The following is a 23,539-nucleotide window of genomic DNA, read 5'->3' on the forward strand; positions in this document are numbered from 1 at the left end:
CCCATTGCAAGCAAAAATGATATTTATTTTGCCAGCATGAGGCAGCAGAAGTTTGAGGTGGTTTCGAACTCTGTTGGGTGAGAGTTTGAATGGGTCTTGGAGGTTGTTATGGAGGATATCAAGGAGGGATAAGAGGAGAGATTTGAGGAGATTTTCAAAGAATTTGGAGGAGAGGAGTGTTGTAGCCAAATTGTGCAACTTCTATGTGAAAATTCGTCTAGGGGAACCCATTGGGTGCACTTCGGCAATGTGAAAGTGAGTAGGTGCCGACTTCTTCTGGTATTTTGAGGTTTTGTTTTCTTATTTTGGCATATTTTTTACCATTTAGGTCATCCTTTCTTTCAACATTATTGCTCGTTTGGCTTTTGGTCACTCTGCCGGAAACACAAGACATCAAGTGCCTAATTCTAATTATTTATTTTTGAAGTCTTTTTCTCTCATTCTTCTTTGGTCGAACTTAACATCTCTCTGCTTCTATTCTCTCTCGACCCAATTAAACCCCTCTTCAATCTTATGTTGTTGTTTTTCTTCTCAGTTTCTCTAGGGTCAAATATGTAATATCCTGATTTTGGGCGTAGTCGGAATAGCGGTTTCGTGACCACAAAATCTGAGATAGAAATAATTATTTTATGATTATTTTGAGGTCTATGATATGATTGCATGATTGTGTGAAAATTTCGTGAAGAAATTTTATGCATAAAGTGCTTAAATTGAAATTAGGGACTAAATCGAATAATTTGTAAAACTTGCATTCTAGAAGTTTCTAGTATGAAATTGTTTTGAAATATTAATTAGGAGGTCTTAAATAGAAATTTTACCAATTTCTAAGTCTATGGACAAAAATTGGATATGGATGGAATTTTTGGAAAGTTTAGTAGTAAGGGCATTTTGGTCATTTAGGGGTAAAATGAATTAAAATACAAAATTAAAAGCCAATTTTGCTCATCTTCAACCCCATGGCCGAATATAGCAAGGAGAAACCATGGCTAGGGTTTTTCAAGCTTCCAAGCTCGATTGTAAGTCCATTCTAGCCTCGTTTTTAATGATTTTTACGTTTTTGGAGTCCTGGTAGCTCGATTAAGCTTATGCTAGCAATAATTCAACCTAGGGTTCATATTTGGAAAAATACCCATAGGTGAAATTTGTGTATTTTGGTGTTTTATGATAGAATATGAGGTTTTAAATTATGTTAGACAACTTGTACTACTCGGTTTTAAGTGAAAACGAGCAAAAGTGCTTAATCGGTAAAAATACCTAATAGTCATAAGTACATGTTAGAGTGAGAATTTGATGTTTCCATAGAAGGGAAAAATGATCAGCATGTCATAAAACATAAGAAAATAGGCTGAAGTTTAATTTACGAGCTTTGGGGCAAAAGTGTAAAAATGCAAAAGTTTAGGGGCAAAACTATAATTTTTCCAAAATATAATTTTGGGTCAATTTGAATAATGTGAGTCCTAATTAGACTATATTTTAAATGATAGAGCAAGGAAAACTGAAATTCGGGCTAAAATGGAAAAATACCAAGTTGTGGATGAAATGGTAAAAGTAGCCATTTTTGCATACGAGGTAAGTTCATGTGTAAATAATGTAGCATAATTGTTATTTTTAAGTTATTGATGTTAATTATATGATATGCTGATTTTTTTATCGTGAAATATTATGCTTTGTGGTTAATGTTGAGTAATATGCAAATTATGTTTACTACCTGATAAATATGAATTGCTACCGAGTATCGGTTCCGATATTCCTTGGAAGACGGCAATGTGAGATCGAGGAAAAAAGCCCGTTTGAACCTTAGGAATAGATTAGGATACAAGTGACATGTCACTAGGATGGTTGAGCATCCGAACTCGTTGAGTTGAGTCCGAGTTCACTTATGGATGCGAATGTCCGAACTCGTTGAGTTGAGTCCGAGTTCGTGAAATGTAACTAGGTATCCGAACTCGTTGAGTTGAGTCCGAGTTCACTTATGGATGCGAACGCCCGACCTTGTTGAGTTGAGTCCGAGTTCACTTAGGGGCGGGTTACATGATTTCTTGATTACATATGAGGCGCTTATGTGCAAATTATCCGTGTATCCGAGTTGTATTCCGATGTGTTCAACGGGTGAAATTTCTAGTGAAATGAAAGAACACTTAAGATGCAAGCGACGTTTTGGTAAGTGTTGTGAAATGGACACTTTGGACAGGTATGTTCTTAACCCTCGGGTTGATAATAGATACAACAACGATAAGGTAGTAAGATGATGAATGATGTTTAGAAATATGATATATGTTTTGGTGATACCATGCTAAAGTTGTTTGCTATATTTGTATTGTTATGTTACTTGTTATTTACATATGAACTTACTAAGCATTTATGCTTACTCCCTCCTCTTTATTTACTGGAGTTTTGAACAAGCCAGCTCGGGAATCGGGACGGGTCGAAGGTTCGATCACACTATCCAAAGGACTTTCATTTGGGTAAATGGCTTGTAAAACTTAAGTATGGCATGTATAGCAATATATTTATTTTGTGTAAATAATTTTATGATATGGCCATGATTGGTTGAGAAAATGTTTGATATTGATAAGTCATGGTGATGGTTAAATTTAGATCATGTTTGATATCATGGAAGTTTAATAGGTTATCTAGTTCATAACAACTAATAAAAAGATGAAATTTGCCTTAAAACAGAATATTGCTGCAGCAATGACATGAATTTGAAAAATCACTAAAAATAGTATAAAAGCAAGTTATTAAATTGAAGCTTAATGAGTCTATTTTCATATGGATAAAAAAAAGGCATATAAATTATACTTTATGAGATATTTGAAACCTTGTGAAACAGGGCCAGAGTGATTTCTAGATCCTCTGTTATGACTTTAAAAATTCATAATAAATTGTACAAAAATAATTAGAAGTCATTATTTATATTTACAGATTCCTTATTGAGTCTAGTTTTAAGAGAAACAAACCTAGTAGTCATTGAAATTCTGTATAGAGAGATATCTGATTCGTAATACACAGATGTCAGAGCAGTCGAACCCTGAAACAGGGGAGACTTTAACTAATAAACTGTACTAATTGGCCCAACAAAAAATTCTACAAAAAAATTAGTAAATAGATATATGAGTCTAGATTTAGGGAAAATTTACAGATCTTGATTTCGAGTTCCGTAACTCGAGATATGATTTTTCTTGTAACTATGACACTAGTAGCTAGAAAGCTGTGAATGTAGAAACAAAAGATTTGAAGTTCTTAATTTGATAAATTATGTTCGGTAACTCCTCAAGCTCAACTCCAGCAACGGTTTCGGGCGTGGGGGCGTTACAAAATAGTTCTTCTTCTTCTTACTATTTCTTTTGGTTTTTCTTCACAACTGAACTTCTCTCTCGCAATACCATATTCTTTTGATACTAAGCTGAATCTCTATTTCTCTTTCTGTTTCCCTTCGGCTCATAGCCTTGAACTAGATAGCAATCTCATTCTTCTTTCGCTGTGGTCAGTCATGGTTTGAAGGTCACCTAGAATTTTGATCATTGCAAGGGGTGAAGGGGTTTGTTAAGGATCGCAGTGGTAGTCAATCCTTTTCTTATCTCGCAATCTAAGGTAATCAATTGGGCTAATATTGTAGGATGTTAGCCGATTATTCTGGTGTTGGGTTCCTAAATCTTTTAATGTTTTCAATCTTTTAATAAAATTTGTGGTCAGACAGATACACAATTAATTGGGTGATTGATTCTGTTAGTATTCTAAGAAGGCTAGGGGCATCCAATCAAGCAAGGCTCAGGTAGGTAATCATTCGATCAAGTCTTGATTAAGATTCTATCAATTCGTGTGTTAAGGTTTTAATCAAAGTTACTGTTATAATAGGTTTGACATTTGGGGGTTTCTGCACTATTCCGAAAAAGGTATGTAACTGTACATCAAAATCATTACTTTCGAAGGGCCGGGAAGGTGTGTATTCACACCCCTGTTTAATTGTGAATTGGCAAAAGCCAAAAAGTCGAAAAGCCAAAAATTTGGTATTCGGGGCCTCACGAGCATTCGAACGGACGTGGGGTAAATCGAACCCCAAATCATGGGTAGCAGACTGTAGAGGCCACCACGTGCGTTTGCATGGATTAGGGCCGTTATGGCCTTATGGGCTGAAATAGGCTGTGTGGGCCCGATGGGCTTGTGGGCCCACACATTTAAAATCCTCGATAAGTGATCATTGATAGGTAGGTTTATGAGGCTCACGATGACGTATTTGAATCTGGCTAAATGGGCCACACGAGCTTATGGGCCCACTTGGGCCCAATAGTGGGTTTTGGGCCCATATACACTATTCTGGCCATGTGGGTCATTTGAGTCGCTCGAGACGACTGTAGACCTTCGGAAGGGTCATTATCTATACTAAGACCCTAATATTGGTAAAATGACCAAAATATCGTAGGGGGTAAAATTATCGTTTTACCCCTAACTGACGAGATGTCCGTTACACCCCTAGTGGTAGGTTGACTGATGTATGTATGATAGTTATTTGATTGATACCGAGCTTGAAATCTTGCATTCATGTATGTTATTATGGTATGTCATCCTGCATGGGGTTGGGTTACTATTGACGGAGGAAGTGTACGACTCGTAGCCATTCTGTACAAGGTTTTCAATCTTTCTACGATACTTATGGCTTATAGTCGTTCTGTTAACTGGCAGCGTTGCTGCGATATTTATGGCCTGTAGCCGTTCTTTCTACGGCGTTGAGCTATTCTGTTGACTTAGTGCCACAACCGGTGCTAAGCTTGGTGTGTTGGCTGGGTGGGTTGATTTTATCCCCACATGTGTGTTGGTTGGTACGAGTGGTGTATTGGTTGGACTAGGCTGGATATTTATCTACATATTTGCATCTGATACTAATTCTGTATTGGGCTTAGGCCCACCTGATTCTGTTAATGGGCTAAGGCCGCTTGATACTATTTCTGTGATGGGCTCAGGTCCAGTCTGTTTCCGCATATTGTATGTTTGACTGTTCGTATTATAAGGGATTACACACTGAGTTTTTGCAAACTCACCCTTCTGTCTAACTGCACAAGTAATCCCCAGCCATAGGTGATTTGAAGCCGCAAGGAACTCGAAGATGGTGATACATGATATTCGTGACAGGTTTTAAAAATTTATAATTAATCATTCTTGAAACTAACTATTATCACGATGAAGGCAAGTGTACCTATTGAACAGTAGTATAGCTTTAGCAAGACTAGATTGTCGAACCCAAAGGAACCAAAAGTACTAGTAATTACTTTCTTTTTATTATCTAGCCTAAAAAATTAAGGGATTTGTTTATCTAAACTAATTAACTAAACTAAGGGTGCACAGAGAGAAAATTGGGGAAAATTTTTTGGTAAAACTCGATTGATTAAGACAATACCCAAGGAAAAATCCACCTAGACTTCACTTGTTATTTGACTCTGAATCAGACGATTTATTCATTTGACTTGATTCGTAGAAATCCATAAGTTATATTTTATCCCTTTCGAGACTAGTAACGTCTAACCCTAGGTTGATTAATTGAAATCTCTTTCTAATTAACAGCCTAGTGTTGCATTAACTCGATCTATGGACTCCCTTATTAGGTTTCACCCTAATTCGACAAAATCTTGTCACTCTATCTCTAGGCGTGCAATCAACTCCGCTTAATTATGACAAATTTACTCTTAGACGGGGACTTTTGCTCCTCTGAATAAGCGCATCAACTTGAATCAATATCCTGGGATATTAAAATGAGAATTAAGAACAAGTCAAATATTTATCATACAATTCAGATAATAATAACAAGATCCATCTTAGGTTTCATTCCTCTTATGTATTTAGGGGTTTTAGTTCATAATTATGAAAGAAAACATCTCAAAAGAATAAAGATAACAAAACATAAAGAAAACCCAAAACTCCTGAAGGAAATTGAAGGGAGATCTTCAGTCTTGATGATGAATCTGGCTTTTGAGATAGATCAATTGGCTTCCCTCGAGTAATTCCTTTCCTCCTACTTCGTGTCTCCCTCCTAAGTACCGCCTCAGGTGTTTAAATAGGCTTTAGAATGCCTAAGAGCCCTCAAAAGTGGCCTTTTCCGAATAGGACTATACTTGGGCTCGACAGGGACACGCCCATGTACGATTGCTCCAGACCGTGGTTAAGGCTGTTAAATAGGCACAGGCGTGTAGTCTACTCGTGTAAGTCATGCTTCGATCTTGCCAAATGAACACGGCTGTGTGGCTTACCCGTGTGAGGAAGTCTAGGCCATGTTGATTTCCCATGTGGGTCCATTTTCTCTGTTTTCAGCCCGTATCTAGCTCTTTTTACTCTCCTATGCTCACCTAAGTATAAAACATGAATTTAAAGGATTAGGAGCATCAAATTCACTAAATTTAAGGAGAAATCATCCATAAATGTGCTAAGCATAGGATAAAAATATGTATAAATTACGGTTTATCAAATACCCCCACACTTAAGCGTTTGCTTGTCCTCAAGCAAAATCCTCAACTCACAATCAAAATAAATTCTTCTCAATCTATAATCTCTATCAATAATATCTCAAAATAAATCATAAGTAATCATACATTGAAAATTCAACTGAAAGTACATCAAAGTTTCAAACATTCCAAGTTGAGCATTTTATCACGAAAACATAGGTGTCTCCCCTCATCTAAGTGATTACCTTTGATCAAAATATCACAGAGTTTAACATCCTCACTAAAGATTCACTCAAATCACTCGAGGTGTTTAAGGACATCAAATAAAGCACTCATTAGTCAATATGAAAAGTTATTACCATAGGCTTGCATGAAAATCAAATCTCTACCACTATATATTGAGATGATACATCCATTAAAAGGTCTTTAGAGGGTTGTAACGTGGCTTTGGTTAGGGGGTGTGGTCACAAGCTGAAAGAAAATGTTAGAATCGAGATTGAATTGAAAAAAAATCACCTAACTAGAAAAATAACTAATTATCAGTTGAATACAAGTGAGCTTCTTCTCAGAATATGGAATTAACACTCAAGCTCAAAAACGACGAATTACTCTAATACGTATGTAAGTATTGTTTTTTTTAGAACAAGTCAAATAACATAGAGATTAATTATTGCAACGAAGAATAAAACATAGCTAAGCAATTTATTAAAATCAAATCTCAACAAAAATAGGGATCAAATTAGGGGATTTCAACAATAATGGGTTATGGGTTAATATTAAGGGTAAATCAATTAATGGCTTGTTAAGCTTAAATGGGTTCACTAAGGGTTAATTATGAAGGTAGGCTTTTTTGGAGTAAGTGGGTTAAACCTAAGTGCCTTTATCATCTCGACATATCAAATCAAATGGTGTGGTTTTGACATGCATAATCAAGCAAGTTCTAGAATAACAAATCAATACTGATGCACTCATAATAAAAGTGAGCATGAAAGAAATAAAATATGCTCTAAAGGCTCAAGATCTCACAAAAATTATAGCTTTTTGGTGTTTAAACTTGTGAATTTCAACTCAAGATAATACCTAAACTTAGGGAAACAATCTAAAAGTTTTTAATTCTAAAAAATCAACTTATCATGCTTGATTCCCTAATGTCTTAAAGTTTAAAAAATCAATGCATAAATGCCTATGTTTTAATTTAGGACATATCAATAAAAATCATAAACTAATTAAAATTCATTCTAATAGTGATATGAGTGATTCACGTGAGAATAAGACAAAATTCAGGGATTTCTGATGATGATATAAAAGACCCCTCAACACTTAAGATGTACATTGCCCTCAATGTACAAAGATAAATATATTGAAAAATATAGATATATAATCATAAGATGGGGAGAGATGTGAAACTTCCTGAATGATGAATGAACTCCTTGAATTGGAGTTATGAAGAATAATCGGCCAAGGCAATGATGAGAGTGGAGGAGGATACTTCGGTGGTGGTAGAGGTTCATTAGTCCATAAGTCCTGCGCCAAAAGAATATTATATCTGGTAGTAGCTATGGTCGTGGTTGAGCAGGACATAACAGTCGTGGAGAGCCTTTTCCAGTGGAGTTTTTAGTTCCTAAGTGATGATGAGCTTTGAAGCTCTTTATAACTGTGATAGAATCAAGAATTCTTTAGGAAATATAAGGAAGCCTAATTACTCGTAATGAAATAGCTGAAACTATAAATTATTCAATAAAAATTCTAAAACCTAAAATTAAAATAATATTAAAGGAAAATAAAATAAAAAGTACTTAAAGAAGATAAATAAAGATAAAAGTGAAAATAAAAATAATAAATAAAAAGTTTTTAAACATCATCATCGCCGGATGGTTCGCGAGGTGGTGGTGGTGATGAGATGTGAAGGTGCTGACAAATCTGATGAAGAGTGGCATCAATGTGATCAAAGCACTGAAAACACTGCTGCTCAAATTGAGTAAGACGCTCAGAGATTTCAGAGTATGAAGCCGCCACATGAACTGGACGATGGATGGGTGGTGGTTGAGACAGTGGTTCCTCATGACGTGGAGGGACATCATCAATAATGTCCTCTGGGTCTTCCTCCTCGGTGGACTGGATGAGGTGGTACTAAAGAGGGTAGGTTCCACGTCGTTTCTCAATCATCTTCATATGTAGCATGCTCGAGATGCCCTGTCGAGACATCTGGCCGATGAGAGTGAGGGAGGATGATTATGCCGTTGTGTTGAGGAGCCCAAAGTGCCGAGCTAATCGAGTCACATAGGGCTTGATAGAGATGACTCCTCTCCTATGTCACTTCGTCTGATGGCGGATGGTGAGGGCAATGAAATAGGCAAGGTCGAAGACGTACCCGTTTGCCATACTCCACAAGAAATAGGCGTCGTGAGTGTTGACGACATCGGTGCTCTCTCGCCGTCCTGTCAGAGTGTGGGCTAAGATGACGTGTAGGTATCACAGGATAGGGCGAGGACCGATGCCTTAGAATGGCTAGGATCATAGGTGGCTGAGGTAGGGACTAGGTCCTTCCAGTACTTTGAGAGAGAGTAGTGGATGTGGCGATAGAGGGTGTCGAGTTCATTTTCGTCCATGAACTCCTCCGTGTACAACCCTAGTGCAATTCCAAACTCTAGTACACTCAACTGGCGCACTGGACCACCAAGGCGGAACTGGACTGTTCCAGGATCGTCAAAGTTTGTCATGATGACTTGAAGATGAAAGGTCGAGCAGAGTCCCATTGTGAGCTTGAGGTACGTCGACTCGATGATCTCAAAGAAGGGCCCTATGGATCAGTCGACAGGAGGGCTCAGACTGCGTCAACCATTTGAATTTGTTCAAGTGTGGCCCAGTCAATGTAGCAGCCCACACATAGGGGTCGGGCCTGTAATATCTGAAATAGTTCCTCCTAGGGTCCCAAGGGAAGCTGAAGGAAAGGGTGACGGATTTCAGCGGTAGGACCTGAAGATGACGTTGCTTCTTTCCATTTCTTCAAAATAGGGACGACGATCTTCTTGCCACGTGAGGTTGACATAGTATACCTGCAATGGCAAGATGGAATAAAATTTCTCCCCAATCATAGCATGGAAAAAATTATGCATGGTAAAACTAATGGAGATACTTCATAAAAGTCTTGTACCAAAGAACAACTATGCTAAAAACATAATCCAATCAGATACATTAAGTCATACTATGAATAGGACTACGAGAGTAATGCTAACAGAAATATCTAGTGAATGAATGCATGTGGGTCTAATAAGTATAAAATATCGTGTGGGTAAGTATGAAATCTATGGAAACAAGAAAAATAGTTGAATGCAGCAAAATGTATTGACTAACATGGCAACTTTCTTAACAAAGGGCATAAGTATTCTATCATTATAACTATGATTATTTACTCAAAATAAAACAAAATATCATGAAATAAGTAAAAAGAATGAAGAGAATAGAGGGGGAAATGAACAAACACAAGAGGGATGAGCTTTGGGTCATCGAAGGTGGTGCTGTGGTTGGCGCACGGGCGTGGCAGGTAGGGCGTGTGAAGTTACAGTGGCTAGGGTTAGGGATTTTGGGGAAAGGGATGATGAATAGTGAGGGGTGTATATAGATTTTGGGGCACACAGGCGTGCCCCATTTTTGCCCGTGTGTTTCTCGATTTTTTAAATTTGGGCGCATTTGAGATTCAGTACACGCCTGTGCTCTATGGGCATGTTGGTGCACACGGCGGTGTCGCAGGGTCGTGTTCTGCTTCATTCGCTTCTCCCACGATCGTGTATGGATGTCCACGCTCGTGTTATTTCATCAGTCTTGAGCATGATTGGTGGGCACGGGCGTGTCACACGCCCGTGCTAAATTTTCAGTTTTAACCATTGTTTATAGACACGGGCGTGTTGCACGCCGGTGTTGGTTTGATAGACTTGCCCATAGCCACGTCGCGCAGCCATGACAACTTATTGCATCCCGTGTTAAGGAAAAATTTTGCCCTGTTTTCATACGGTCGTGTTGCACGGCCGTGTCGCACGGCCGTGTCGCACGACCGTGTCTCCTCCCGTAGTGTGAGCATGGCCTAAGGTATGCCCGTGTGCCTGGCCGTGTGGATTAGAAAATCTGTGTTACAATGACTCAGTTAGTGAATAGATGTTAAAAAGTAAATTTTTTTTAAAGAAGTTAACATCGTTAGTGCTTGCGTTGCATCCCGAGAAGTGCTTATTTGTAGTCTAAGCTCGACTTACCTTTCTGTTGCATGGTCATAGTGGTGCGAGGAGTTCACACTCCTCATCCCTACTATCAATTTTATCAAAATAATGTTTTAGATGAGTACTATTTACCTTGAATGTGCCGAATTTGGGATAAATTACCTTGAATGTGATAAGTATGGTAAGAGGGATTTCTTCATTCGGTTCAGAAGTGGTAATACGAGGGTCTGTTGCATCTAACAGCACTTTGTCTCCAACCTTAAGTTGATTTGGGGAAAATTTTGGCTTGTCATGGCGTGGTTTTGGTTTATCCTGTGTTCTCTATTCATCTAGCTCCCCGATTTGTAGCCTTCGTTCTTCGTAGATAGGTCCTTTGTTGTTGCTTGAACATGGCTCATGTAGGTTCTTCGAACCTATTTCCTACCAAGAAGGTTTCACCACATGATCAGTATTAGTAGCACAATTTATACAACCACCCTCAATATTTGATGCGTTACTTGCATTACGAGTTTGAAGAGTGATTGTTTCATCACCCACACGAAGTGTAAGTTCACTTGTACCAACATCAATTATAGTTCTAGCAGTTGCTAAAAAGCGCCTTCCTAAAATTAAAGGCACATTACTATCCTTCTCTATGTCTAGAACAACGAAATCAACTGGGAATACAAATTTGTCAATTTTAACGAGTACATCTTCAATAATACCTCTAGGAAATCTGATTGTTTTATCTGCTAATTGAATGCTCATCCTAGTTTGTTTGGGTTTCCCAATACCTAGTTTCTTAAACATTTTGTAAGGCATGACATTGATGCTAGCCCCTAAATCAGCCAAAGTATTATTAACATCTAAGCTACCAATTAAACAAGGAATCGTAAAACTCCTTGGATCTTTTAATTTGTTGGCCAGCTTATTCTGTAGTATGGCTGAGCAAACCGCATTTAGTTCCACATGCGACACCTCATCCAACTTCCGTTTATTTGTTAAAATCTCCTTTAGGAATTTGAATGTGTTTGGCATCTGCGAAACATCTTCAATAAACAGTAAGTTAATATGTAATTTCTTTAATAATTTAAGGAATTTATCGAATTGTTCGTCTGTACGGTCTCTCCTCATCGTATTTGGGTATGGTACATGTGGTTTGTACTCTTTACTTACCGATGTTTTTTCACTATGGTCTACCTTACCTTTGCTTTTACTTACCATGATTCCTTGCCTCGGTTCTGGTTCAGGTTCCACTAACCCTTCCTTGTCTTGGATGGTAATTGCGTTGAGTTGTTCCCTTAGGTTAGATTCATTGTTACTCGGTAGGCTACATTGTGGTCATTCAGATATTAATTTAGCGAGTTGTCCTATCTGAGTTTGGAGCCCTTGGATTGATGCTTGTTGATTTTTAAGTGATGTCTTAGTATTCTGGAAATGAGTTTCTGACACTGAGATGAATTTTGTTAGCATCTCATTAAGGTTCGGCTTTTTCTCTTGCTGGTAAGGTTGTTGGAAGCCTAGAGGTAGTGGTGGTCTCTGATTTCCTTGGCCTCCCCATGAAAAATTTGGGTGGTTCCTCCAACCTACATTGTAAGTGCTACTATAAGAATTATTTTGAGATCAAGGATTATTACCCATGTAATTTAACTGTTCGTTCTCCATGTTGTGGTCATAGGGTGGGTATTCTGAATTGCTTGATCCACCTCCACCTGCTTTGCACTGCATTACTTGAACCTATGAAGAAACAAGAAAATCGTCAATTTTTCTATTCAAAAGTTCTACTTGATTAGAGAGCATGGTGACCGAATCGACGTTAAAAATGCTGGCTGTTTCCATTGGTTTTGTCCTCATAACTTGCCACTGATAATTATTCAGTGACATCTCTTTTATAAATTCATAAGCATCCTCAGGTGTCTTATTATTGATAGTTCCACCAGCAACTGAGTCAATCATATGTCTAGCCGAAGGATTCAGGCCATTGTGAAACATTTGATCCTGTAGTCAGAGTGGCAACCCATGGTGAGGGCACCTTCTCAACAGATCCTTGTATCTCTCCCATGCATCGTAGAGTGTTTCTAAATCCATCTATACAAAAGAAGAGATATCATTACGTAATTTAGCCGTTTTAGCCAGCGGAAAATATTTTAATAAAAACTTTTCGGTCATTTGTTCCCAAGTAGTGATTGACCCTCGTGGTAACGAGTTCAACCACTAGTTAGCTTTGTTTCTCAATGTAAAAGGGAATAACAGAAGGCGAATGGCAACATCAGAAACGCCATTAATTTTAAAAGTGTCACAAAGTTCCAGAAAATTTTCCAACTGAGCGTTGGGATCCTCGTCCTACAAACCATCAAATTGAACAAATTGTTGTATCAATTGAATTGTTTTAGGTTTCAGTTCAAAATTATTTGCAGCGACAGCAGGCCTACTATGCTTGATTCAGTTCCTGTTAAAGAAGGTTTAGCATAATCATACATAGTACGCGGAGCGGGATTCTAATTAGCAGCAATCGCAGGACGTAGCAGATTTTCATGGTTTTCAGCCATCTCCTCAGTTATGGTTGAAGTATCGTCCTCTTGCTCTTCCTCTATGTATCTTAAGCTTCACCTTATTTCTCTTCGATTTTTGCGAACTGTGCGATCAATCTCACTATCAAACAGTAATGGTCCCGACGGGTTTCTTCTAGTCATACACTATAAAAACCTGCCAGGAGCGAATAAAAGAAAAATTAGAAAAGAAAATAAAAATCTAAATTGCAAATAAAGTAAAATGGCTAAAATAATAAAAATCGAGTGTTCCTAATATCTTAATTCCCCGGCAACGGCGCCAAAAACTTGATACGTGATATTCGCGACAGGTTTTAAAAATCTATAATTAATCGTTCTTGAAACTAACTATTATCACTATGAAGGCAAGTGTACCTATCGAACAGTAGTATAGCTTTAGCAAGACCGGATTGTTGAACCCCAAGGAACCAAGAGTACTAGTAATTACTTTCTTTTTATTATCTAGCCTAAAAATTAAGGATTTTGTTTATCTAAACTAATTAACTAAACTAATTAAGGGTGCACAGAGAGAAAATTGGGGAAAAAATTTTGGTACAACTCGATTGATTAAGACAATACCCAAGGAAAAATCCACCTAGACTTCACTTGTTATTTGAATCCGAATCAAACGATTTATTCATTTGACTTGATCCGTAGAAATCCCTAAGTTATATTATTATCTCTCTCGAGACTAATAACGTCTAACCCTAGGTTGATTAATTGAAATCTCTTTCTAATTAACAACCTAATTTTGCATTAACTCGATCTATGGACTCCCTTATTATGTTTCACCCTAATCCAACAAAATCTTGTCACCCTATCCCTAGGCGTGCAATCATCTTCGCTTAATTATGACAAAATTTACTCTTAGACAAGGACTTTTACTCCTCTGAATAAGCGCATCAACTTGAATCAATATCTTGGGATATTAAAACGAGAATTAAGAACACGTAATTAAGAACAAGTCAAATATTTATCATACAATTCAGATAATAATAACAAGATCCGTCTTAGGTTTCATTTCCCATAGGTATTCAGGGGTTTTAGTTCATAATTATGAAAGAAAACATCTCAAAAGAATAAAGAAAACAAAACTTAAAGAAAACCCAAAACTCCTGAAGGAAGTTGAAGGGAGATCTTCAGTCTTGATGATGAATCTAGCTTCTGAGATGGATCAATTGGCTTCCCTTGAGTAATTCCTTGCTTCCTACTCCATGCCTCCCTCTTAAGTACCTTCTCAGGTGTTTAAATAGGCTTTAGAATGCCTCAAATCCCTCAAAAGTGGCATTTTTCGAATAGGACTATACTTGGGCTCGACAGGGTCACGCCCGTGTGCGATTGCTCTAGACTGTGGTCGAGGTTGTTAAATAGGCACGGGCGTGTAGTCTACTCGTGTAAGTCGTGCTTCGATCCTGCCAAATGGACACGGCCGTGTGGCTTACCCGTGTGAGGAAGTCTAGGCTGTGTTGATTTCTCATGTAGGTCCATTTTCTCCGTTTTCGGCCCGTTTCTAGCTCTTTTTACTCTCTTATGCTGAGCTAAGTATAAAACATGAATTCAAAAGGATTAGGAGCATCAAATTCACCAAATCTAAGGAGAAATCATCCATAAATGTGCTAAGCATAGGATAAAAATATGTATAAATTACTATCAGATGGCCACGCGACTGTTGATGCTCCGCTGTAATATTTTTATTTGAATTTTATATTTTGGGGTTTTAATACTGTAATAAGGCCTTTGAGGGATTAAATTTTTAATTGGGCTTTTGATTTCCTTACTTGAAACAGCTAACACGAATTTTCAAAAATTAACAACTATTTTCAAAAACACTTAAAAACAAACGTTTTTATATTTCAAACTTTAGTAGCTTCCGCGATTTGAAATATCTTAAAGTATCAATGCCAGGCATTAAGTAAATGTTTTTGGCGAGATGATTTTCTAACCTCGAGCAAAAGCTTTTAATCATAGAAATTAACTTTTAACGATAACTTAATTTTTGAACGATGCTTTGATGTGACACACCAGATTCAGCCATAACGTCTGGACCGGGTTTGGGGTGTTACATCAACAAATTAATGGACGTTCAAACTCAAGATGGATCTATTAAAATTTTTTTGATCTTATTTATCAAGATTAAACATGATTTGTGAGGCAATTTAAAGAAATCTAAATTTTACCATCTTCATGAACCGGTTTTCTAAAATTTTCTGAAATTTATTTAAAGATGAAATTGATGCTTAGTTTAAGTGTATTTGGTCAGGTATTGATGATCGAAAGTGTTTAGGAGGGTTGGAGTGATCGATTTTGAGAGGAATTGAGTTTCGACTTGATGTTACAAATCCAATAAGATATTTTTGTGAGAGGATTTCAGTTAGTATAGTTAATTTAAATTCGTGTTTATTATAGCATTGGAAAGGTGGTAATGTCTACTTTATCTCTGTTGAAGCTTCGAATCTTGAAGAGGAATCGAGATAACCGGAATTGAAGTTTGGATTGGCTTGGTTGATCACTTGTTTGTGTTAGGATAAATTGTGTGGTGAGTGTTTCCAAAGGTAATTTGGTAAATTGACCATTATTTATGTTCAATTAGTGGCTTAATTGATTATTTTAATTTATTATTTATGGTTAAATGACTGATTTTTGCAAGATTGATATTAAATGTGCAAGAATTGAATTTTTATTGAATAATGGTAAGTAAGCTTTTAGGTGGTAAATGCTTGATTTAATTGGATGTTAAATGGCTATGTTACATGTTACACATAAGCATTTTGTCACATTAAATTGAGCATAATAATGACTGACTTATATGCTCTATTTGACTGAATATATTGGCAACATGTATGGTGGATCCATTGGATATGGTTGGCATGCCATAGGATTTGTGAGTACTCACCTTTATTTGTGACATTGTGAGCATATAGCTCTAGGTGGACTGATTTGTTTAAAGTAGATAAGAGAGTGTAGAGCATGAGTCTCCACTCAATGGTGTTATTTGAGGCATTATAAGGGAGCGTGTGCTTCGGCCTGCTCAACTGGATAATTGTATTTGATATTTGTGGGAGTTCGGAGATCCGTTTATCCGATGTATGATCACCTGATTAAGCCATGAGAAGTGTATGCCAATATATTTATGTGTGATTGTTGCTATATCATTCAATGTTTTCAAGCCATGAATAATTGATTCTTGATATTGATAAAGCATATGGAAATTAAATTGACATGTTTTATTATTATGGTTGATAATTGGTGACTGATTGGTGTGATTAAACATGATTTAGATGTTGATTTACTAGTTGTTTTTATTAACATTCACAGAGCTATTTAAAGCTCACACCCTCACAACTCGTGTAGATATTCGTCGGGCTTGAGGAGCTGAGGAGCCAAGAAAGAGAGTTCCAAGAGATTTAGGCTTGGTAGAGACTTTATTACACGTTTTAGATACTGTAATCGGGCATTGTGGAACTCCCAGAAATTAGTTTAATTTTGATTGTAAATGGAATTTGGACATTGGACATTTTATTTTGGATGGTTTTATAATAATTTTAAAGCATGTTTGAGTTTATTTATTGAATGATTTACGGTGTATTGTTGCTTGATAACACGGTGATTGATAACACGGTGTGTATGGCATGAAATTTATACTAATGATTTTTTAAATGAAGCTTCCATGGAGTGGTTTATTGGCGACTAAGGTACGCTACTTGTTTGATTTATTCAGTGTTTGTTATGCATGAAATTGATTGCCTAATTCTATATAATTAAGGCTTAATTGATATCAATAAATTCAATTGAATGTGTATATATATGTATGTTAATTAATCGTAGTTAAATCGGTTTTAATTGGCCATTAAAACATGCAAAATTAGGTTTTAAAATGAGTTTTTCCCTGGTACAGTGGTTTTCACACGGGTGTGTGCTTGTCCACACCGGCATGTGAGGGGTTGCATACGTGCGTGTGGGTAAATGACATGGGTGTGTGGAGATTGGAGCTATCACACGTGGGCATATGGGGTTTCTATACGGGCGTGTGCGATTGGCCTGGAAGTTTTTCATGACGTGAACACGATTGTTTAATGACACACAGTTTGGGGTACATGATCGTGTGGGTTTTAGGGGTTTGAATTTTTGTCTTTTTAAATTGGTATTCTAAATTGTTTAAGTTACAACTTAGTCCTAAAAATTGATTTGTATAATTAGAGCCTTAGATCATAAGGAAACTTGGTAAAATTTTAGGACTAGTCTCGTAATGGGTAAAATTCAATAGAAAAGCACTTGATTTATATTTCAAAATAGGTCCCGATAGTTTGTATTTGTTACAAGTTAGTCCTTAATAATAAAACTTGAATTAGACATAGTAAATGAACTCAAATTAAGCTGAAATTTTTACGCTTGAATAGTTTTGACTAAAAGAAGGTCAGTTTTTCCATATATGATAAAAATCGGGTTAGTTTTTCCATATATGATAAAATGACAAAAATGCCTTTGGATTAAATTACCTAGGAAAAGTTTAAAATTGTCTCATAATTTGCTTTTGCAATAATAAATAACTAACAATTAGATAAGATTAAGGTGTTATAAGGTCTGGGTGTGTCTTGGGTGGTCGTTAGCCAAGAATCTCTTAGGTGGCTAATGTAATGCCATTATTGTTACTGCTACTGCTGTTGCACCTGCTCTGACTCGAAGGAGGGGCCGTGCCAGAGGTGATGGTGGTAGAGGTGCTCGTCATCGTAGTGCTAAACGAGGTGGTGATAGTGGTCCAGCCAGAGTTTATGTAATGAGAGGGCCCTGGATGAGAGAGGTTATTGATGTTATTTTAGGTACTTTCACTCTACAATGTTTTCCTCTGCTAGCTTTATTTGATTTTGGCGCGACTAGGTTGTTTATCTTGAGAGACTTAGCTAGAGAGTTAGGGATTGCTATAGAGACATCTATGTCGAGTGTTACTATTAAGATCCCTCTAGGTGATAATGTAGTGGTGGATTAGTTTATCATTGTTGTTCTCTGATGGTTCAGGGACGAGTGTTCCTAGATGATCTTCTTGAGTTATAGTTTTAGGGTTTTGACATCATTCTGGGTATAAATTGGTTGTCTGAGCATTAGGCTAAGGTGGATTGAAAGGCAAAGTTGGTGACTCTGATTGGTTCTGGCTGTTCAAAAATTATTGTTGTTGGTGAGAAGTTTGAGTTGTTGTCGAATGTGATTTCTTCGCTTTGTGTTGAAAAGTTAGTCTAAAAAGGTTACGAAGCTTATTTATCCTATATCCTGAAGGTTGATAGTAGAGAGATGAGGTTGGATGAGATTCGGGCTGTCTGTGATTTTCCAGATGTGTTTCCTAAGGAGTTGCTTGGATTACTGCCGAATAGAGAAGTTGAGTTCGGTATTGAACTCTATCCCGATACTGCTCCAGTTTCTGTTGCGCCCTATCACATGGCACCTAATAAACCAAAAGAGTTGAAGTTACAGTTGCAAGAGTTGTTGGATCGTTGGTTCATTCATACGAGTGTGTCTCCGTAGGGAGCACCGGTGTTGTTTGTGAAGAAAAGGGATGGGACTTTGAGGTTGTGCATCCATCATCGCCATCTGAATAAGTTGACCATTCAAGAATAAGTATCTGCTACCGAGGATTGATGATTTGTTTGACCAGTTTCTGTGAGCTTCAATTTTCTTAAAGATTGATCTGAGGTCTAGGTATTATTAGTTGAAGGTTAATGATTTGAATGTTATGAAGACTGCTTTCAAGAATCGGTATGGCCATTACGAGTTTCTTGTCACGCCATTTGGATTGACGAATATTGCTACCGCATTTATGGACATGATAAACTGAATATTCCATTCCTACCTAGATTGGTTTGTAATGGCTTTCATAAGGATATATTGGTGTATTCTCGACCAGAGGATGAGTATGATGAGCACTTGAGAGAGGTTCTGTAAGTTTTTGAAGAGAAGCAGTTATATGCGAAGCTAAGAAAGTGTGAGTTTTGGCTTCGTGAGGTGGTTTTTCTAGGTCATATCATTTCACCTGAGGGTATTCGGGATGATCCAAAATAGGTTGAGGTGATTTTGGATTGGAAGCCGCCGAGGACTGTTTCTGAGGTCAAAAGTTTCTTGGGGTTAGCTAGTTATTACCATCCCTCTGTCAAGAGGTTTTTAAGAATTGTTGTTCCTTTGACGAAGTTGATTCAAAAGAACACTGCCTTTCAATGGACTGATGAGAGGCAGAAATGCTTTGAAAAGCTAAAGTTGGTTTTGACTAAAGCTACTGTATTGACACAACTAGTATTTAGTAAGGAGTATATGGTCTACAATGATGCTTCTTATACGGGACTGGGTTGTGTGCTAATGCAGAAGGGTTAGGTAGTTGCTTTTATGTTAAGGTAGTTGAGGCCGCATGAGTGTAACTATCCAACTCACAATCTGGAATTAGTTGTAGTAGTCTTTGCGCTCAAGATTTGGCATCACTACCTGTACGATTAGAGGTGCGTGATATACATCGATCACAAAAGTCTTAAGTATCTCCTAACCCAGAAGGAGGTGAACTTAAGACAGAGGCGCTAGATCGAGTTGCTGAAAGATTATGATTGAGTGATCGAGTACCATTTAGGGAAGGTGAATGTAGTAGTAGATGCTCTGAGCCGCAAGTCTCTAGTTGATTTGCGGGCTATGTTTGCGAGGTTGTCTATCTCTGAGGATGGGGGTCTGTTAGCTGAACTTTAGGTGAGGTCAATTCTTTCGCAATAGATTCGTGAGCATCCACCTTTTGATGATAGTTTGGCTCGTCAGATTCTTCAGGTTGAGTTAGGTGTTTAGGGGGATTTTGATCTCAACTCTGATGGTGTTTTGTGTTTTCGAGGTCACTTGTGTGTTCTGGGAGACAAGGATCTAAAGCATTCTATTCTTTTTGAGGCTCATAGCAGTCTTTTTGATATGGGTCTCAGTGGGAATAAGATCTATCGGGATCATCAGGTTCTGTATTGGTGGCTTGGGTTGAAGAAGGATGTTGCCGACTTTCTTGCAAGATGTTTGGTTTGTCAGATGGTGAAAGCCGAACATCAGCATCCATCAGGTTCGCTTCAGCCCATTTAGATTCTGGAGTTGAAATAAGAGCAGATTACGATGGATTTCATTTCGGGTTTGCGTTTGACTCTGACACATAAGGATTCGATCTGGGTGATTGTGGACAGATTTACGAAGTCTGCACATTTTTTTCTGGTCTGTACGACTTTTAGTCTACATCAGTTAGCTGAGCTCTACATTCATGAGATTGTTCTTCTTCATGGAGTTCCTATTTCGATCATTTCAAATCAAGATCTGCGGTTTACTTCAAGATTCTAGAGATTGTTGCATGAGGCTTTAGGTTCGAAGCTTCATTTCAGTTCTGCTTATCATCCGCATTTCGATAGCCAGTTAGAGAGGGTGATCCAGATTCTTGAGGACATGTTTCGTAGTTGTGTTATCAACTTCGGAGGTAATTAGGATCATCTCTTGTTGTTAGTCAAGTTTGCGTATAATAATAGCTATCAGAAGAGTATTCAGGTGGCCCTGTTCGAGGCTTTGTATGGACGGAGGTGTAAGACTCCTCTGTGTTGGTCCGATATGGAGAAGAAGAAGAACTTGGGTCCAATGTTGGTTTGGGAGGTTGAGGATAAGGCGAGACTTGTTTGAGAGGAGTTGAAGGCTGCTTCTGATTGATAGAAGTCTTACGCTAACCTGAGACATCGAGACGTCGAGTATCAAGTTGGTGATAAGGTAATTATGAAGGTTTTACTGTGGAAGAAAGTTTTGAGGTTCATTGGCCCTTATAAGGTTGCCGAGCAGATTGGACCGTTGCTTATCATTTGTTGTTACTACCTGAGCTAGAGTGTATTCATGAAGTCTTCCTTGTCTCCATGTTACAAAAGTACAGATCTAATCCTTCTCACGTTGTACCTGTTGAGGAGATCGATGTTCGGTGTAATCTTTCGTACAAGGAGGAACCAGTTACGATCCAAGATTGAGAGATGAATATGCTACGCAATAAAATGATTTCGTTGGTAAAAGTCTTGTGGTGCAACCACAAGACTGAGGAAGACACCTAAGAGTCGGAAGATGTGATGAAATGTCAGTATTCATATCTGTTTGATTTAGGTAAATTTTGAGGACGAAATTTCTTTTTAGAGAGGGAGAGTTGTAATATCCCTAAACCAGGTCTAGTAATTTCGGGTATATTTTTCAAGTTATGAGTGTGAAACTAGGAATTTATAGGGTTTCTAGTAATTTTTAATTTAATTTAGGAGGTTAAGTTCATCTGAAATTGATTAAACAATAATCCGAAAAATTAAAGTATATATATTTGAAAATCTAATTTTAAAAGTTTTAAATAATTATTAGTGAAAATAATCAATTTGGGTTGAAAAAGAATTTTAAAATAATTTTTATTGAGGGTAATTTGAGTAAAAATTTAAATATTAATTAAATAAGATTTAATTGTAAAACAAGGGAATATTTATAGTATTTATATGGAAAATAAACCTTAAAAGTTAGTATTTTGGAAGTAAAGGATTAAATGGTAAAGTAAGGGAAATGGGAGTGGCCATTAAGCGAATTTCCCAAATTTTAAATTTCTGATGGGTGGTTTTAGTTTTAAAGCTAATTTTTACTACTGCACTTGTGCACAAAATCACACTCGACGATATCTATTGCCTTCAGCAGCAATAGTCAGGGCAGATCGATCGCATTGAGGTATATCTGCAGCGGATATGCTAGGATGTCCATATTTCTCCACTCAATCATGCGCTTCGTGATCCTAACACCTCGCACGATGCTAACTGACTTGAGTTAGTTTTCTGTTTGTATTTATTTTTATTTTTATTTGTAGTTGTACTTTTATTTTTAGTTTTAGTTTTTTTTTGTTAAACTTCTATGTTATGCTTTAGTTTATTGTGCACTGTACTTTTATGGTTTTATCGGTTGTGTTCTTATTTTGTTAAACTGCATGTCGTTGAGTATATATATGTATATCTCATGTCTATACAAGATTGGTATTTACAAAATTCTCTAACGATTGAATGCGTTGAGAAGAGAGACCCTAGCTTTGATTATACACTTGAAGAGGCACTCAAGTCCATCTTCAAGCACTTGAATGCAAAGCTCCAACTCTTTTAGCTGTCTTGGCATCTCAACATTCTCAGATTTGCTCATCTTCTGACTCATTACTGATCTTAAAGCAGCATCAACATTCTCAAATTCATTAATGTCTCTTCTTCTGGCTTGTTCACACCCAATCCAATTGTGGTGCAATAGCTTGGACACAAACGCCCAGCTGCCGCACTTCAATCGCTCCTTTGGCCTTGAGATGAGAGTGAATAAGTACTCAAACATAGAGGAAGTGACTGCTTAAGCCTCCCTTAACAAGCTAACCATTGCCTTGGTCTCGTGGTCATTCAAAGATGAGAAAATGCATTTTGTTTCCACACGCTTTACATTCTTCAATGCCTTGTAGATAGTCTTTTGCACCACTTTCCTAGAGGTGAAGTATTTCCTCACCTCACCCACAAGCTCGACTTCTCCGCATCCTCTTCTTCGCATCACTAATTGAATATCCTGTATACTTCTTTTGTTTGCCACAAAATATCCTTAGCAGTGTTGCACAGGTCAAAGAGCCTAAGGGATCCATCCAACAATTCATCAACAGGTCCCTTTTTTTGTTCTTGAGCTAATTCTTGTTGGAAAAAGGGAAAATCCAGCAACTTATCCACACCATCATACAAATCCTGAAGGCCATTTAGCTTATGGCATATTGATGATGAGGTTGACGTTGCTTCGGAGTCCCTTAATCTGTTCAAATGTTCATCAATCTCTAAAACAAGTGGATTTGGTCTAGATGGCAAGGGGAAGCTGTTAGAACGGGTGTGGTGAATTGTTTGGGATGCCATTTTTCTTTCTTCTTCAGGGGAACAACCTAATGGTTGAATGTTTCAACCTATTATTTGCAATAGCAACAGTAGGCATCAGCTCTATTTTATATATACATTAGGTCATACAGACAAAAGGAATCTCAAATACTTCTTTAATTAGCAATATCTTATTGTTTCTTCACTCAATTTGGATATCGATCTGAACACTCTGTCAGCATTGTTTATGCAAAATGTCTTCTCGCAACCAGCTCTCCAGCTCAGTGCTGTCCAATTAAGATAATATCATCCAATTTCCCCGTGCACAAGTTAGCTATTGTCATTGTATAATTGAAGGAAGACAACTGCAAATAATAAATATTTGCACCAATGCAACTACATATTCTATCCATTTCTATATGATATTATGTCCCTTGGAAGTCAGAACCTAACATTTTCATTTTTTCTCTCATAAAAGAAGTGACATTATAATACAC

General features: G+C 37.4%; 2 protein-coding genes and 1 non-coding gene across 3 annotated transcripts; 2 read left to right on the top strand and 1 right to left on the bottom strand.

Annotated features, from left to right (window-relative positions):
• The first annotated feature begins 12,638 nt into the window (after positions 1-12,638).
• LOC121208091 (small nucleolar RNA R71) lies at positions 12,639-12,745 on the top strand. Its single transcript, XR_005903091.1, has one exon. It is a non-coding gene; the product is annotated as a small nucleolar RNA R71 (small nucleolar RNA).
• A 5,711-nt stretch (positions 12,746-18,456) lies between these two features.
• LOC107919077 (uncharacterized) lies at positions 18,457-21,167 on the top strand. The gene is made up of 7 exons (XM_016848602.1): positions 18,457-18,655; positions 18,902-19,095; positions 19,222-19,522; positions 19,775-19,867; positions 20,024-20,236; positions 20,528-20,638; positions 20,977-21,167. Exons 1-7 carry the CDS (start codon positions 18,457-18,459, stop codon positions 21,165-21,167), a joined length of 1,302 nt encoding a protein of 433 aa, XP_016704091.1.
• A 1,039-nt stretch (positions 21,168-22,206) lies between these two features.
• Positions 22,207-23,084, bottom strand: LOC107919076 (uncharacterized). The gene is made up of 2 exons (XM_016848601.1): positions 22,774-23,084; positions 22,207-22,498 (listed from the first exon to the last, which is right to left on the bottom strand). The coding sequence occupies exons 1-2, from the start codon at positions 23,082-23,084 to the stop codon at positions 22,207-22,209; spliced, it is 603 nt and encodes a 200-aa protein (XP_016704090.1).
• Positions 23,085-23,539: the final 455 nt, after the last annotated feature.

This window comes from Gossypium hirsutum, chromosome A01, assembly GCF_007990345.1.
Source record: "Gossypium hirsutum isolate 1008001.06 chromosome A01, Gossypium_hirsutum_v2.1, whole genome shotgun sequence".
In the NCBI taxonomy this organism is placed as follows: Eukaryota; Viridiplantae; Streptophyta; class Magnoliopsida; order Malvales; family Malvaceae; genus Gossypium; species Gossypium hirsutum.

Excerpts from the sequence above, each read along its gene's own strand:
- LOC107919077 (XM_016848602.1), top strand. The coding sequence starts at position 18,457 with ATGAGGTTGGATGAGATTCGGGCTGTCTGTGATTTTCCAGATGTGTTT. Across the intron at positions 19,523-19,774 it reads TTGTGTGCTAATGCAGAAGG|GGAAGGTGAATGTAGTAGTA; the intron begins GTTAGGTAGTTG and ends AGTACCATTTAG. Across the intron at positions 19,868-20,023 it reads GTCTATCTCTGAGGATGGGG|GTCACTTGTGTGTTCTGGGA; the intron begins GTCTGTTAGCTG and ends TGTGTTTTCGAG.
- LOC107919076 (XM_016848601.1), bottom strand. The coding sequence starts at position 23,084 with ATGGCATCCCAAACAATTCACCACACCCGTTCTAACAGCTTCCCCTTG. Across the intron at positions 22,499-22,773 it reads ACTGCTAAGGATATTTTGTG|GCCAAAGGAGCGATTGAAGT; the intron begins GCAAACAAAAGA and ends TCTCATCTCAAG.